This window comes from Lithobates pipiens, unplaced genomic scaffold (genome assembly GCF_037356315.1).
Source record: "Lithobates pipiens isolate NorthernLeopardFrog02 unplaced genomic scaffold, aLitPip1_a1.2 Scaffold_18, whole genome shotgun sequence".
Lineage (NCBI taxonomy): Eukaryota > Metazoa > Chordata > Amphibia > Anura > Ranidae > Lithobates > Lithobates pipiens.
In genome coordinates, this window is record NW_027507758.1 from 434,100,847 (window position 1) to 434,119,043 (window position 18,197).

General features: G+C 40.7%; 1 protein-coding gene across 1 annotated transcript in view; it reads right to left on the reverse strand.

Moving 5' to 3' along the window:
* Nucleotides 1-1,560: 1,560 nt before the first annotated feature.
* Nucleotides 1,561-18,197, reverse strand: part of TIPARP (TCDD inducible poly(ADP-ribose) polymerase) — a 63,929-nt gene continuing 47,292 nt past the window's right edge. The window contains exons 3-6 of the mRNA XM_077488101.1: nucleotides 13,410-13,584; nucleotides 12,386-12,567; nucleotides 3,389-3,658; nucleotides 1,561-2,249 (exon numbers count right to left, since the gene is read on the reverse strand). Coding sequence (XP_077344227.1) covers nucleotides 1,802-2,249; nucleotides 3,389-3,658; nucleotides 12,386-12,567; nucleotides 13,410-13,584 — 1,075 coding nt within the window. The 3' untranslated portion in view covers nucleotides 1,561-1,801. The remainder of the gene's footprint in view (nucleotides 2,250-3,388; nucleotides 3,659-12,385; nucleotides 12,568-13,409; nucleotides 13,585-18,197) is intronic.

Genomic DNA, 18,197 nt, shown 5'->3' on the forward strand with positions numbered 1-18,197 from the left:
TCAAGCAGCTACAACATCCATGACTGCTTGCATTCCTTATGTTTGGCCTACAGTTTTTCATATGGCTTCTTCGATTCTCCAAGGGAAATTTGGCAAGCCAGAGAGTGCTGACAGAGCCAACCATGGATAAAACGTCTGCAATTCAGGAGGAATTGGCCTATTTTTAAGCTGTGTATAACCAGCTTAAGTCACTGATCAAATGTATGTATCCACCTGTGTCTCTGGTACAAAGATATTGAAGTCAGACATTGTATGGCAACTACCATTTTCAGAAGCAGCTCAGCAATGGCAGCCTTTGTACTACTGCCAGATAGGTGTACTTTCCAGTTTTTGCCTTTGCTATGATTAAATGATAATTTTTATTGTGGTAATACAAGACCATCATCATCTACATAATCTTAAGGCCTCATGCACACCGGACACTATAAAAAAGCCAGTAGCATTAGCTATAGAAAGCAGTAGCTGTAGAGTGAGTTTTTCAGAATGTTTACAGTAGCGTTTTAATGTGTTTTTTAGCGGTAGCTTTTTTTATACTCCCACAAAAGCTTATGGCTCAAAAACGCTGATAAACGCCAAATAGCGGAGTTTTTCAGTGTTTTTTGGTGTTGGTGTTTGGAGTTTTTCAGTGTTTTTTGGTGTTGGTGTTTTTTGGTGTTGGTGTTTGGTGTTTTTCAGTGTTTTTTGGAGTTTTTTTGGAGTTAGAGCATTTTTACGGCAGAAAAACTCCTCTCAAAATCCACTAGTTCTGTGTGCATGGACACATAGGATAACATGCTGGGAAGTTTATTGGCTGCAGAAAAAAACGTCTGAAGCCAAAAACAGCAGCTGTAAAAACGTCCAGTGTGCATGAGGCCTTATAGCCTGTGATTTGACCTCAGACTATCTGAAGTCTTCTGGAGAAGGCAATAAGGATAAGAATTTGAAGAAATGTTATCTTGCAATTCTACTGCAGCTGAAAAGGAAAGAAACATTTGGCTGTTATGGAAAATCATGGTGGGTTACACAAATGGAAAGTCCATTTTTAATAAAAGAATAAAATGTTTGTGTAGGGATATATAATTTAGTAAAACTGGAGTTTTTAACTATATCATTGTGATTCTTCATGATCTTTACCAATAAACATGCTATTGTTTGGTTGGCTTCTCTAGATGTTACAAAGCAGTCGTACAATCAGACTACAGCCTTCTGGTGTCTGTGTGTACTTTACCAAACAACTGACAATTGGGAAATATACAAAGCCAAGGATGGAACAGAAGGAAAGTAAAAACAGATTCTTTGGTCTCCAGATTTGCTGCAGTCATTCCAATGGGGCCTACTCTCCCAATGGATTTATCATTTTATATACCAAGAGAAAACAGTAGGAGTGGGGATAGTCTACTCTAGTAAGAGACTTGAAAACTAAGAATATAATAGAGTAGTCATGGAGGTGTCAGAGCAGGACATATAAGAAACCCATAGGTGCTCTACAACCCGTACTCCACCTGGAATATTGGTTTTGGGTGGATTGAGCCTTTAATCCAGGCAAACCCAGGCACTGGCATTATGATTCGTAAAACATCCTTGAAAAACACATTTTTTTATTTCAACACATGAATATTTACTCACATAAATAAAGGTTTTATTAACAAAAAGGCACACAAACTGTTAACAAAGAAAAACTATTTACAATATGCACATAAATTATGAACAAGTGCACTGTTGGTCTTTATCAAAGAGCTTGGAAGTTTCTGGTTTTCCTCCGAGTCCTTTCTTGTTTCTGAACAAATGTCTCCTAGAGCTCAGGTCAGCAGCATTTTTCGGTTTAAATGGAAACAGTGTTACTAACTTCTTCATACTGGATAATAAAATACGGGTAGCTCTGGTCATCGTTAAATATAACAAAAATCTGAGGCTCAAAGAAGTTGTCCACACAAGAGTCATACAGGTCACTGGTAACGTCCCCAGGGTTTAGTGGCGGAGGCCTCCGCATGGTGTGATTCCCCACTACGTATCTTCCCGTTAATACTTTTGCTAGGAACATGTAGTGAACTCCATTTGGTGACCGCTTGGAGAAATTGTGGGAATAACTTGCCTTCCTGGCAAAGTAACTGCCCTGTCCAAACATGGTGGCATGTTTCCCACAGACTCGGGGGTCAAAGTTATGTTTGCAGATTCCATCAACAACATCCTGGGAAGTTCCATGAAACAGATGTCTCTCGTTCATAATCTTGTCCAGTCCTGTCATTTTCCTGGTCATGAATTCTTTCTTCCTAAAATGTGAGGAAAAAAAGCAAAAGGTAAATAGAGAGCAAAGAACACTAGCTAAACAATTCTTTACACCTTAATAATATCATGAATGTTTTATCATTATGATTAATGAAGCCTTAAAAAGGCCAACGTTAAATGAAATATATAAATACTTGGACATGTTTTAATGAACATGATGTTGCCTTCAGAGAAGTAGGCAGCACACTGAACTGGGAGGGTTGGCCTTGGGCGTGATCTATAGTTAGGTAATAAGCACTAGGTAGAAGGGGAATCATTAATATTAGTAGTTAATATTTTTAAACCACCTATAACTTCCTATTTCCTAAAGAAAATTTGTCAATTTACTCATTCAGCGCAAAGTGAAAGATTCTCTTGTAATAAAAAACCCCTATTCGCTGATCTCTTCCATACTGTTTCCTGTTGGAGCCATGGGTAAATACTTGGTTCTTCCAGGAATAGAGGAGCATGTGACCTCTTCTCAGGATGCAGTATATAGGCCCTGAGTGGTCAATGACCAGGCCCGAGCTTTCTCATCTAACCAGAAAGAGGAAGTTGGTAACAGTGGGGGAGATTTACTAACACCGGTGCACTCAGAATATGATGCAGCTCTGCATAGAAACCAATCAGCTTCCAGGTTTTATTATCGTAACTTAATTGAACAAGCTCAAGTTAGAAGTTGATTGGCTACCATGCAGAGCTGCATCAGATTCTGAGTGCACCGGTTTTAATAAATCTCAACCAGTGTGTAAGTGCTGATACTATCCCAGACAGATGTTACAGTGTTAGGACAACAAAACACAACATGGCAATGGCTCAGCAGGGGAGCACCAAAAAGGTCATTTTGCCATGAGTGGGAAATTCTGATTGGTCGATATAGATAACTTCACTTAAAAATGATAGCAATCATTACATATTTTTAACTACATCTATATAAAATGCACATATATATGTAGCAAAGTAGTGTATGGAATCTGTAACTAATTCAGGTTATTTTGTAATAATGAATGGCAGGCTTTTTGAAGAATAAAATGAATGTTCACAAGGTCAATAATTATTATAGGTTACTGTACATTTTGGTCCTGTGACTTCACCAATCTTTTTTTAAACTAACATTCTCCTGGTTCTGCTATAAAAAGATTACCTTTTATATTTCTCCCACAGGAAGAGGTTCTGAACTCGCATTATCTTCAAAATGCGGAACTTGGTCTCTGGCACTGTTTTGTGGAAGAGGGTGTAAACTGTTCGGTAACTCTTGTCTTCCTTTGGCATAGGCACTTGGGTAAACTCCTGAGACGAGTCCATTGTGACCCAGGTTTCAGGATAGAAGTTTGGGGTTGTTATTGCGACAGGCGATAAAACCTGCAGAGATTCAGCCATCGGGGAAATTGCTGGCGATACCCCACTCAGTGTCCTAGGATAAGACAAATGTACAATTAGCTTCATGTCTGAATTCTGTACCATCAGTAAATAGATACTGGCAAAAAAAGTTTTTTTTTTTTGTAACAATAAAGCATAACATACAAAATTGTGGCACCTGTACCGCCTAGTAAACACCGTGGAGAGACATACTGGATCCACATTCATGGAATATTTAGGCAATGCTTGTTTATATTGGAAAAAGTTAGAACCTTGGTCAGGTATTTACTGCAACCTGAGTCCTCTAAACTTTGGCTGTCTGTGTTCTCACTGAAATTTCCTCACTTTTTGTCGTGTCATCAGGACAGATCAGGACAGGAAATGATTGGAAATCTCTACAATGAACACTGCAAAAAATGTTATCAAGTGGAGTAAACTCATCCCCATTCATTTTCAAACCTAAAGCGGGCGTTAAATCCACTTCCTTTGACAACCTTTCTGTTTTAATGACATACTGTCTTTCAGACTCAGTTATGTCATCACTGGGTTCTGATCCCTGTGCTTCTCTATGCAAAAACATCACAGCACTCCTCCAAAGGGCCCTCAACCCTGATGCAAGTGGTGCGTGTTCACTAACGGGTGAATGTCAGCCTAGAGGAGTAGGCATTTATAGGCAAGCTGTATTTGCTTGCAGACTGCCACCGGCAACACTTACATGAGAGCTTCCATAAATTAAAGAATTAAGATCAAGTAGGCTGGGGCCGTTCATGCTGGGGAGAAAAGGGTTGGATGATGCTAGATATCATCTAGCTGAGAAATCAGATGGGCATTATTTGACATGCTGCAGCTTCTAATACAGTGAAATGAGTAAGCTGTTTCAGTACAGGAGAGGAGCCTATATATACATATAAAGCTGCCTGGAACTCGACTTTACCTCACTACCCAGATTTTAGAGGCCTAATCACTGCATTACAGATCAATGTTTTATCTTGCTTTTTCCAAAAAATTACAGCAGTTTCTAGCTTTATGCATCATATAAAATGAATATCATAAGAGCAGTTTTTCTTGTAAATGTGGCTATTAAAAATGAACAAACGAATTGATTCTCAGTATGAAGCTAGGGGCATTAAACTGTGGCCCAATATCAAACAAACAATGATATCAGACAGAAATGAAAACCATCAATGGGTGATAAAAGCAATAGCATTGCAGATTATTCTGTATAAAAGGAAACATTTAGTAGAGAACAGATTCCAAGCTGAGCCAGCATTTTACAGCATAATTACAAAAGGGCTACAATTCTAACAGTGTCTACTGGGCATTGAGATTTATGCAGCGTTCTAACGCCATAAAGCCAAACTATGAAGTATTGTATCAATGCAAACTACTTCTCAGCATGCATTTTAATGCAGTCCATTCATTACATTTACATGCTGAAAGGGCCTTTATTCATACCATGCTCAGGCAATGTAGCCGGTCCGTCGGCAAGACCAATTATGTGTACCTTACGGTTACATTCAGGGCTCTAGCAAGCATTGTAAAGAAGTTAAACTACTGCATTATTGGTACTAAGGTTTGGATGGGGAGCCAGGTTTGTAGATGTGAATTCCTAATATAATATCTCTGTAGTGTTTAGACGTATGCAGTACCATGTGTTACGCTCAGGCTATCGATTGGATATTTTACAGCACAACAACCAAAATCAGAGGAATTCCAGGTAAAGAAAAGCCACTTGTTTGGCTTGAAATAGTCTATCCAATTCCATGCTGAGGTCAGACGGGCACTGTGGCTCTCTGACATTTATGGCCTGTGACCAAACAAGTGTGTTTGTGAGCGGCAGAAGGAAGAAAGAACTTTAGTCAGTTGGGCTGTTAGCTAATGTGTGTGTGTGAGTGTGTATATATATATATATATATATATATATATATATATATATATATATATATATATATATATATATATATACCCTGTTTCCCCTAAAATAAGACCTAGTGTGATTGTCAGTGATAGCTGCAATAAAAGCCCTACCCCCCAAATAAGCCCTAGTTAAAGTCCTTGTAGGTCTTCTTTTCAGGGTAGGGCTTATTTTTGAGGAAACAGAGTAGGGCTTATTTGGGTGGTAGGGCTTATATTGCAGCCAACACCGACAATCACGCTAGGTCTTATTTTAGGGGAAACAGGGTATATATATATATATATATATATATATATATATATATAGATCACACATACATATACACACACACTAGGCATTATAACAAGCCATTCACCTCATTGAGAAAAGTAGGCATATTTTTTCAATGGGATGTCAACCCTGTTATGCCACAAAAGGCCAAGAGATGCTGAATAAAAATACCTTGCAGCTACTTAGCAGGGAAGACCCAAAATCCTGACTGGTGGGGGTACCATGAGTTGTACTACTTGAGCAGGGGTCTCCAAACTTTCAAAACAAAGGGCCAGTTTACTTCCTTTAAGACTTTAGGGAGCCTGACTGTAGCAGAGTGGCAGTTAAAAATGCCCTGGCACTAGTGGGAGTAAAGAATGCTGTAGACTTGGTGCACAATGGAAGTAAAAAAAAAAAATCATACAAGCATACAAATGAAGGCATAACATCACCGTCACTGCACCTTCTTCTAAGCCATTGGTCTCCAAACTGCGCCTTGGGGATACATCCCTTTGCTTGCTTTTAACTGGTCCTTGGGGCACTATTTCATTCACTGAAACCAATGAGGGAGCACAAGCCCCACCAATGACACCAAAAATGGGGACAGTTCCTCCCAACAACACCAATGATGGCGCACAATTCCTCCCAGTGACAACGATGGGGCAAAATTTCTCCCAATGTCACCAACGATAAGGACAGTTCCTCCCATTGACACCAACAATGGGGCACAATTCCTCTCACTGACACCGAAGATGGGGCATTGATTACTCCAATTGATGCTGGGCCATTTTCTACTTCTGATGGCCACAGTCTGGCCCCCTTAAAGTTTGAAGGACAGTAAACTGACCCTTGTTCTAAACTATATAGAGGAAGAAAGCTGACTGGGAGCCATTTCTCCATAGGCAGAAAACACCACTGCCTGGGCATAGAGCCAAAAACAGACACCAAACAAGAGTCACAAAGGACATGACTGGGGGACAAGAAATAGTGGAAACAAGGACTTTACAAAAGAAAAATGGAGAGCACTTTTGCACAAGGTAAGCAAGTACCTTGATTATAGGATTGTGTTGCTCCTGGCTGGAGTTCAGCTTTAAAGCAATGAGAATTAGTTCTCATCTGCTTGTGCCAGGCAGTACAGTTGTCAGAACAAACAAGATACAACGTGACATTGAGCACCATAAACAGAAGTAAAACATCTAGCTGTGTACCTGGGAGGTTTCCACCTGTCCTTGTATAACTATGTCACACCTTTAAAAAACTGGAACAACAACTCAGAACCTTGCGTTCAACGATGTTCTAGCACTAAAAAAATATTTGGGGAAGAACTCTCTGTGCCGGTAATACTGAGTACTGAGTTCTGTTCACCTCTTGGGGCACATTCTTCATTCTCTTCCCAGAGCAGAGGGCAAAGCTCAAAGCAAATAATTGACTGGCACAGGGAAGGCATCTGGCTGTACCATTTCATTACCATGTTGTCAGAGGCTTGATTAGAGCTCAGAGCACTCTTTCCTCTGTCTGTCTTTCATTTTATTTTGTTCTCCAAAATCAGACCAAAACAACAAAAACAAAAGGCATCTGCTAACATAAAAACTGCAGATTGCATCAAGCAAAGATAGACATCACAGAAATACTGATCAAAACGTTCCATGTATCAGTACACTATTCCTAGGGAATGTGGTGACTTGTCAACAGTCACCTATCAGATTCACACTCTGAATATTGCATATAGAAGAGAACACTGTGATTCTCTAATTTCCAGATACATGCAGAAAGTTCAGTTCTGCATAGAGGGAAAGGACACACAATAATTTTCTATTCTATCCCTTTCTCCAGTTTTTGTGCAGAAAGAGGAAGAGAAAGAAACAAAGGACAGTGGCCAAGTGATTAGCACTTCTGCCTAGCAGCACTAGGGTTGTCCGTTTGTATCCCAACCACAGCACTACCTGCCTGGAGTTTGCATGTTCTCCCTATGATTGTATGGGTTTCCTTTGGGTACTCTGGTTTCCTCCCACACTCCCAAGACATGCAAGTAGGTTGATTGGCTCCTGTCTAAATTGGCCCTAGTATATGTATGAATGAATGTGAGTTAGGGACCTTAGATTGTAAGCTGCTTGAGGGCAGGGACTGATGTGAATGTACAATTTATATTTAAAGTGCTGCGTAAATTGATGGCGCTATACAAGTACCTATAATAAATAAGGATAGATGGGTCAAGCATGAGAGCCTTTACAAAACTAGCCTTTTCTATTTTATTTTTTTAGCCTTGGTGTATTAATCAGGTAAGCTATGAATAGAAAACTATGCCAAAAAAAAACCTCCAATATATTCCTTAAAAAAATATAAAACAAGTGCGAAATTACACAAAAAACCTGGTGATCATGTCAGTCCTCAAGCCTTCCACCAGGAGGGTGACAATTCACTGCAGTGTGGTAACCACCAGCTGCTGCACCTGGCTACGATGCCACGCATCTGCTGATGACCCTGCTCTCTCACTGCCAACCAGAACTGGCTACATAATCCAACCGGGTGTCCTGCTTCTGGATGCAGGGCACCATCTTGGATCCCTCATCTTGTAAACAGAAGACTACAGGGGCAAAGAAGAGGTAAGTGAAAATTAGTATAAAAAAAAACATGCCTTGCTTTTCCAGAAAGAAGGGGAGAAGATTATGTTAAACAATGTTTTGGGCAGACATTGGGCTTAACTTACTCAAACCAGAGTGCTAAATATGGTGCAGCTGTGTAAGGGAGCCAATTACCTTCTAGCTTAAAGTGGTTGTAAACCCTTACAAACCACTTTGACCTACAGGTAAGCCTAGATTAAGGCTTACCTGTAGGTCCAAGAAATATCTCCCAAACCTATACGGTTTAGGAGATATTTGCCGCGCAATGCCGTGCGTCTCGGCTCCCGTGCGCATGCGCAGGAGTGACGTCATCGCGGCTTCGCCGAATGACAGCGGCGGAGCTACGAGACCCCACCGAGAAGATGGATGTGGCGGACTACAGGGGACAGCGGTGACTTCGCTGGCTCCTGTGTCAGGTAAGTGACACATAATGGGCTACTATGCGATGCATAGTAGTCCATTATGCTTTGCCTTTGCAGGGAATGAAAGAGGAAGTAAACTCATCAGGGTTTACTTCCTCTTTAAGCTTGTTAAATGAAAGTGATTGTAAAGTCTTGTTTAAAAACAAAAATACAAACATGTATGCAGTTGGTTTTGCACAGAAGAGCCCAGATCCTCCTCTCTCTTCGCTGCTCCTGCCCCCCCCCCCCCCCCGTCAAGTAGCTTGCTATGGGGGCACCCTAGCCAAGCTGAAGCTCCGTGTGTCCAATCAGACACAGAGCCGACGTTCGGTCCAGCCCCTCTCTCTCCTGATTTGCTAACTGACTTTAATTGACAGTTGTGGGAGTCAATGGCGCTGCTGCTGTGTCTCAGGCAGTTAGAAGAGAGAGTCTTGGACAGCCGAGGGACTCGTGGACAGAGATGGGGCTCAGGTAGGTAATTAGGGGGGTGCTGGGGACACTGCTACACACAGGTTTTTTAACCTAATGCATAGAATGCGTTAAGATAAAAAAAACTTTTGCCTTTACAACTCCTTTAAGCTTTGACAAAAGAAAACAAAACAAAAACTGGATACTGGTTGGTTTCTTTGCAGAACAGCAGCAGATTTTGCAAGCTCCAGTTTTATTAAATCAACCCTTTTAACTTTTACGTTGGACTCAATCCTGCTTCACGGAGCCCTAAAATTCTTGTAATGAACTGCAAACCCTGACTGAGGGTCTTGTACTTTCACAAGTGCTGCTCTGATATTGTAGCTGGGGGTGATCAAGCCTAAACACGCCTGACTACGAAATATACCTCCGAGTACTAAAAATAGCAGACAAAACATTACGCGTTTTATGTCTTTTATTCACCTCCTACGTGCAGCATGCTTCAAAGTTCATGGCGAACGTGTGCATTCTATGATAACATGCTTAGCTGCTCCCAGGGCCCCTTTCCTTAACGTGCAGCATGTACGCTCTTGCTAGACTCTGCATGGCAAGCCTCCGGGCAGACTAACAGCTTCCTACTTTATCCTAAGAGGACAGCGTGTTCCTAAATACTGGGCTTTGCAATCCTGCCTCCAGCTGTGCATGAGATGCCACAAACAGCTTCAAATCAAAACAGATTAAGCTGCAGCACCTCATAAACGTGGCTTGCCCAAGCCAACACTGCTGTGGAACATGACGAATCGGCAATGTCCTGACAGAGGGCACTTTTTGTTCAAAGCGCACAATGTTAATGGAAATATTTACCAGTGTGGTTCAGATTAGGGATTCCCGGACAGAATGCGCCCCTCCCCCCCCTGCCTATCTCTAAAACAGAAACAGCGTCTCCGTCTTGTACGTTACACATGTAGACAGCGCTGATGATGGTATGCATTACCACACATACTTTTCTGGGAGTGGATGCAGACAATGTGACCAGCTGTGTCTTACACATACAATGAATCATCTAATCACTACTAAGGTTATACTCCTAAAACTGCAGAGGGGCCTCAGATCAAATGTCAGAAGAAAGAACTCTTCTTACTCCCAACAGCAAACAGATCCAGCTTTTCATGTTACCATGGTAAATAACACACTGGGAATAGTTGCTATGGGCTGAAACAACACTTTTCTTTCTGATCATGAATCCCACCGTGATATAATGTATGTCCTGTGCACTCGTTTTTATAGAAAGCACTTTTTATATAAATATTTTTTTACGTATTGGCACATTACATTACACATTTACAAGATGGATTGCCATCGCTGAATGGAACCTACAAGTTGTAAGGGTTTATAAAATACTGAGCATAATAACATACTGACTGACAGTTCATGTCACCATCCAATAATGGCTATCACTAGAGACTGCGCTAATTGGAATTCCACCTATGTCCATCACATGTAGAAATATTATACTAGAGCTGCATGATTCTGGTTAAAAATGAGAATCAAGATTTTTTGCTTAGAATAAAGATCACGATTCCCACGGCGTAGCATAATCTTTCACATTATACAAAAAATGGGGCTAACTTTACCGTTTCATTTTTTTTTTAAATTCATTTAGGCCCCTTTCACATGGACGATCTGTTCAGGTTAGCCTGCCCGTTTTTCAGGCGGACCTGAATGGATGCTCCATAAAGCTCTATGGAGCATCGGATGTCAGCGGTGACATGTCCGCTGACATCCGAGCCGCTGCGATCCGAAAAAGTGTGACGGAGGAAAAAGCTATTTTTCCATCTGTCATTGGATCAGATCGGGTGACGACGGACACTGCGGTCCGTTGTCACCAAATCTCTCATAGGGGAGAGTGACGCTGTGACAGGTCCGTCCCTGCGCAGTGTGCAGAGACAGACCTGTCATCTTCCTGCTCAGTGGAGATTGGACTATCTTTCACATTATACAAAAAAAATGGGACTAACTTTACCATTTTTTTATTTTTTATTAAAGTGTATTTTTTCCAAAAAATATTGCATGTGAAAGACCACTGCGCAAATACAGTGTGACATAAAATATTGCAACAACCGCCATTTTATTCTCTAAGGTCTCTGCTATAAAAAATATATATGTTTGGGGGTTCCAAGTAATTTTCTAGTAAAAAATACTGATTTTAACTTGTAAACAACAAGTGTCAGAAAAAAGTTTAGTCTTTAAGTGGTTAAACTGCCCTCGTCTACAGACCAAAGTTCATTCATTTGATCTAAAAGAACCAAAATGTTATGTTTCTCTTCATCTCTTCATTTCTCTTTATCTCCCCTGAGCATGTTGTGATAAACTTGGCAGGCTGCCTGTTTTTTTGACAGCTGTCTTGAACAGAGAACTCTCTGCTCTGAATTGAGGAAATGCTGTGTAAAGATCACAAGGGGGGTTGAACTGAGATAAATTCTTTAACCATTTATCGTGCAGCTCTATATCATACAATACAATTTATATAGGCAGAGATTCCAAATACTAAATACACATTCCAACAGATGTGAGGATATGGAAAATGATCTACCAAAAGATCTTACTTCCTCTCTTGGCCTCACATACAAACGTATGTACATATTGTTTCAAAATGCTATGGCCCTCTGTACAACTATAGAATATAACCAAACAGTGAGTGAACCTAAGGAAACCAAATAGCCCCCTGCTAAAGCAGTAGAAAGTACCATATGGCTTGGATTTTATCTGATATCTGCTGAATTGGCAGAAATTCAAGCTGTGGGTGGCCCGGTTGGCTCAACAAAACTCAACTGAAAAAACAAAGGAGCTTAGTTGAAAACTGTCAGCCAAAGAGTGGCTGCATCCAATTGGATGTAGTCACTGTTTAGGACATGGGTGTTTAGGTCATGGCTATGGTATTTAAGTAGCCGTAGCACCCACAGATGCTTGAATACCTTAACCATGGGTGCTCAACATGTGGCCCTCCAGCTGTTGCGGAAAAGTCCCATGAGGCATTGCAAGTTTGACAGTTGCAAGTATGACTCCCAAAGGCAGAGGCATGATGGGAATTGTAGTTCTGCAATAGCTGCAATAAGTGCAAGGAGTGCAATGAGAATACTTCTATGATGACATTATACAGAACACATTTATAGAACCTGTCAACTTACTGTAGATGTGGCAGTAACATCACAGAGGATCTAAAGAAGGGTCGCCTTTTGATTTCTTTCCTGAAGCAGGCATTCTGCTGGAAGCCATCTTTGATGTTCAGTATATACTGGTTGTGCCACGTAACAAAGCGGACCTCTTTTAGCCCTCTGCAATTGGCTTCCTCTATCAGCTTCACCACAGGCTGTTTGACAAAACAAATACAGTTACCAGTTGGCTTATTTGTTGCAATAAAGGTTTTACAATGTCATGTAATAACTGTCTATTTCAATAAAGGTTTACATGGGTTTATACAGCGTCTTTCACCTAGGTGTCAGTTGTTACAGAGAAAATTTTCATGCAATCTTTTCCCAACTTTCTCTATTGCATTGCTTTAATGCTTCAATCCCACCAATACAAGGAGCTCCTGTACAATAGGAAAAGGAGGCCAGGGAAGGATGCAGTTCTGGGATATTGGAACCTTGGTTTTAGCAGAGCAGATAACGGAAGGCAGATAATGGTATTTGCACTACAGAACGTTTTTGCTAACGTGATTAGAAGGGTAATGAAGTGGGACGGGTCCAGTTTATTAATTCTTGCACACAATATATAGAAGAATGCCTGATATCCAGAGATAATGAAGCTACAGTTTGCTGCAACCCATACACCGTGCAGATTTCAAATTCACACGATTCTCCCATCAACACAGTGTTGACAGGGGAATCCCTCCTGCTGAGCCATTGTTTTCTCCCTGTGGGGGTGGGCTGAGGAAGCTGTCCCTGCCGGGAGAAGACAATGATTATCGTTAGCAGCTGCTTGCGATGATCGGAAACAAATACGGCAGGCTGATTGTACCCAAACGATCGATTGGCTTGGTACATTCAGCCTGACCACTAACGGTTCGAGTCTCAGCTGGTTCCTGCTGAGCTGGCCAAGATCTGGACCGTGTATGGGCAGCCTACGTTTGTGAACAGGCAATGGGCTCCTGATGACATTCTTATGAAGACAAGTGAATATTATGAACCAGAAAGTAAGGAGCCAACTTACCTCTGAGTACTCTCTCCACCCAAAGTGATCTCTGCAAAAGTATTTCCACACCGTGTGGTAATTGGAGCCAAGACCAGAGGTAGAAGGGGTAGACAAGCGTCGGATTTGGTCAAATTCAAATTCAGAAGATTCATAAATAGTCATACAGTCCAAATTCACTAAGAAATCATGTCCCCTAAGGAAAAAATAAAGCATACGAGTTGTCAATAACATACTTTCTAATGATTTCATAAACGCATACAAAGATACATCTGAATAATGCAATGCTGCAGTTTTCTTTATTCTGGCTTCAAATTAAATTGGACTAAAACAGCTTTATTACAAACATTGCTTCTGATTTGTTGCACCCAATGTGAACCACCAGTATAAACTTTGACCAATTAAAACAAGCAATTTTAAAGAAAAATAAACTTATACTTTCAGTGCTCGTTCACACCACAAAAACCTTGTCCACATCTGTTTCCGATGCATTTCTGCATGCGTGTTTTTAATACATTTTTGATGAGTTTCTGTATGCACTCCAGATCCTGCTTCTTTTTTCACTGTAGTGAGGCCCGGTGCGTTTTTGATGCATTCTGTGATATGTTTTACCACATTCCACTACAGTTCTGTGCCGGAAAAAAACAGCACATTGTACTTCTTTTACTGGAACGCACAACACTGGTGTGAACTCTGCCATTGGAACTCAGATTACTTACTTTTCATGGGTTTGATGCAGAAATAAAAAGCACTGCACTGCATATGGTGTGAAGAGGCCCTTAAAGACAAAATGTAAGTGACAGTTCCTGCTTTCTATATGCAGCACCTATGGCTCCTGGCCTGGAAAATATGGCCAAACGTTACATTGTACAGCCCCCGCCGGACATGTGCATGGGCCCAAAGATAGCATTTTTATAGAGTGCAACTTACTGCATGTTACCCAACTGCTGCACTGCATAGAGATGAATGAAATGTCATTTTGTGACATTTCAAAAAGTTATTAAAAAGAGCTAACCAGTATTGTAGCAACGCACCTACACAACACAAAGCAGCGTTTGCACGCTATACCTAGCATAGTGCATCCCAGCTGGTGTGCACAAGCCCTAAAGCAAATACTTAACTTCACCTGACATGATAAAAAAAAAATGTTCAGCATTTCTTTTATAGGTCCAAGCTAAGCCGTCATGGGCTTGAATTACTAAAGGCAAATAGGCTCTTCACTCTGCAGGTGCAGTTGCACGCTTTTTTCTTAATAAATGTCAACAAGGTAAAGCTTCACTTTGTAAAGAATACCCAATCAGGTGCAAGAAAAAAAATAAAAAAAACACTTTTGCTTGTACATGATTGGATGATGAAAAGCAGCAAAGCTTTACCACATTCACTAAGCTCTGGGGAAAATGAGTGAAAGTGAACGTGTGTTGAGTGCACAGTCTATTTGCCTTTAGTAAATCACCCCCATGTGTCTGCCTAGAAGCAACAATAACCACAGCTGGAATTGAATTTGTAGTTGAGGTCTATCTACTTTGATCCAGTAAGCACTTGCAGCACCCAAAAATTCCATGCGTTACCCCCTAAGACCTTATTAATGCTGACCACCTTCAAAACCTCAAAACATTTGACAACTTTCACAATGTTCCATAAATCAGAGTGGGGTTTTCGGTGTTTCATGCATGACCCGTTTCGCAAGGCTTGCTGAGAACTAAAACGAAGGAGTTCATGATTTAAATGGATCATCTGTTCTACAGCTGTAAGCAGAAACGTGAACGAAAAACGAAACTGGGCAGCATTCCTAAACACAAATCTCTTTTGAGAACTGAAAGTGCCGTGCTCCAATGCTACATGTCTGACACACACGGCCCTTGTTGTTAACCCTCAGATGTGTTACCATGGCAACCCGCAGCCCTAATCATATTATCATTCCCAATCAGGAAAGCGACAATATGTCCTGCTGACACCCCCGGGAGATCCGCACACATGATTACTGATACACAGAAAAGATCTCTCTGCCATAGGACAGAGCTGATTAACAGTACCCACAGCAATTACATTTGTGAGTCACAACCTCAGTCGTGTCAAGTGGTCCCATTTCACGACTTTCTGGCGCACCCATATGGCATTATCACTGGCACGTGTCCAAGAGTCTGCAGAATATAGCTACAGCATCCACTTGCCAGGGATGGTTTGTTAAAAGAGAGTTCACTTTAAAAATGAGCGTTCCCCTAGACAAAGCTGTGTTCAAACATACAACCATGTGCAAAAAAACAAAAAAAAAAGATTTTTTAGAAATGTTCCTAGTACATGATTGGGTGCCGTGCTGAATAGCTGACCTCCTGTGTTCACAATGCAGGGGAGCAGCCAATCAAAGTGGGACCCGGGAACCAAGTTGAGCTCACCGGAGTAAAGCATCTTCTTCAGTGATTTCCAGCGGCACCAGTATGTTACATTACTTGGGCCAATGTAGCTATGTATAACAGACCAATGCCTGGCATTATTCTTTCCATCCCAATAATCAACTTGAACAGGCTGTTTTTAAACTAGAGCTGCACGATTAATCGTTATGACAACTTTTTTCCCTTTGCTATCTTGACAAAGTATTTCCCGATTCTTTCTGTGCAGAGAATTCTCTCTGCTCTGCTAAAGCCAACAGACATCAAAAGAAAGGAAAGAAAAAACAAAACAAAAAAAACGGGCAATCTGCCAAGAATCACAACATTCTTTAGCAGTGGAACTTAAGTATTAACATTGTAACGATTTGTCCGTTAGATCAAAAGGAATAGACTTTGGTGTGTAAATGAGGGAAGTTTAACCACTTAAACCTTTTTATGACATTTGTTGGTTTCAAGGTAAAATCATTATTTTTTTTTGCTAGAAAATTACTTACAACCATAAACAATATATATATATATATATATATATATATATATATATATATATATATATATATATATATTTTTGGTAGCCTTTCTCAATCTTTTCAACACAGAGGAACCCTTGAAATAGTTCTCCAGTCTCAGGCAACCCCTGCTAAAAATTTGAAATCTGCAACTCATGATACATTAGTGTGATGGTCAGTGGTAAGAACGGTCCTTAAACTTGTGGTCATTGGGAAGAATTACCTCCTTACAAATAGTTAAAAATATCAATGGTGTGAGTGGGAACTTATCTGAGAGGCAGGAATTGCCCAATGCTGAAGGAACCCCTAGCAATCTCTGGAGGAACCCTAGGGTTCCACAGAACCCTGGTTGAGAATCACTGCCCTAGAGAATAAAATGGTGGTTGTTGCAATATTTTATGTCACAATGCATTTGCGCAGTAGTCGTTCAAATGCAATTTTTTGTTAAAAAAATTACACTTTAATGAATAAAAAAAAAAAAAAAAACTAACCAGTAAAGTTAGCCCAATTTTTTTTTGTATAATGTGAAAGATTTTACGCCGCGGGAATCTTTTTTTCTTTATTCTAAGCAAAAAAATTGTTATTCTCATTTTGGCCAGAATTGTGCAGCTCCATGTTAAAATCTCTTTTGCATAACAGGTTTATGAAATTATGTAATATGGGTAGAATGGCATTATAAGATTTATATTTCTTGCACAATATTTTTCTATTAGTCCACACAAAGTTATTATTCATACAGTTATATAAAATTCCCACTGGCTGTTGACTAAGTATGCAGGCTCTCTGCACAACATAGACAACTTATGGCCAGTTCACACCAGGAATTGCGCTCATATTCCTGTGAAATTTAAATACAATGCATTTGCAGCCCATTCATTAGAATGGGTTAAAATCACACCACACCAAAAGTAGGGCATGCACTACTTTGAGGCTGGGTTCACACTTATAAAAATTTAATGCGGATTTCCCCACATCCAATTTGCATGACAGGAGATTGTGACCGGCTCTCAGTGGAGCCAGTTTACACATCTCCGGGCTGCTCGCGGAGCGGATTGCACAGAGGTCCTGTTTGCCTTTGACTCTGTTTCAGGTCCGAATTCAGGCAAAAATTTGGGCCTAATTTGTCCCTGAAACGGAGAACAGGGACGCACCAGACCCCTTGCTGTGAGCCGCGGTGTGAACTGAGCCTAAAGAACGTACCAGATCGCACAGTACTTCTGTATCATGTGATCCGGTGCAGGCAAATGCACTGTGTTTGCGACCTTTGTTTGAGGTCTGCAATTGCATTGACACCTACTGCAGATCACAAGTGCAGTGCATTTTGAATGCAGTGCAGGAAACGCGCACGGAAAGCTAGTTTCTCGTACCACATTCTGGTGTAAATGTGCCCTGAAAGCAGAGCACTGCAGTCCATGATCATTTAAACCAGCAATTAGCAGAAACAGATAGGAGGGCACCTCCTTGTCAGTCCTCCCTGGGAAAAATAGTTATTGCTGGGTTGGGTTTTTGGCTATAAACAGTTCCAAAAAAAAACAGAAAAGCAACGTCACTGGTATTTACAGGATATTTTACTAGGCATATATAAAAACAGCATGCTATATGCCTTAATCCACTCTCAGTCACCTTTGTTTCACAGTTATAAAGTTTTCCAGTGGCAGGTAAACAGGGCCAATGTCAGCGTATGTAAAATAAAATTTTAAGGCAAAATTTTAATTTGCATTACAGTGGAACTGGAGTGAACGTGGGAGGTCACGACACAAAGAATTGTAGAATCATTAAAGTATTCATTAAAGTCTTTTTTTTTATTGGGGGGAGGGGATAGGGTAGGAAAAGGTTAAAACCACTTCGTTTTTTTTTGCCTTCTGTGTCTCAGGGAGATTTGACTTCCTGTCCTGTTGACTCAACAGGAAGTACAA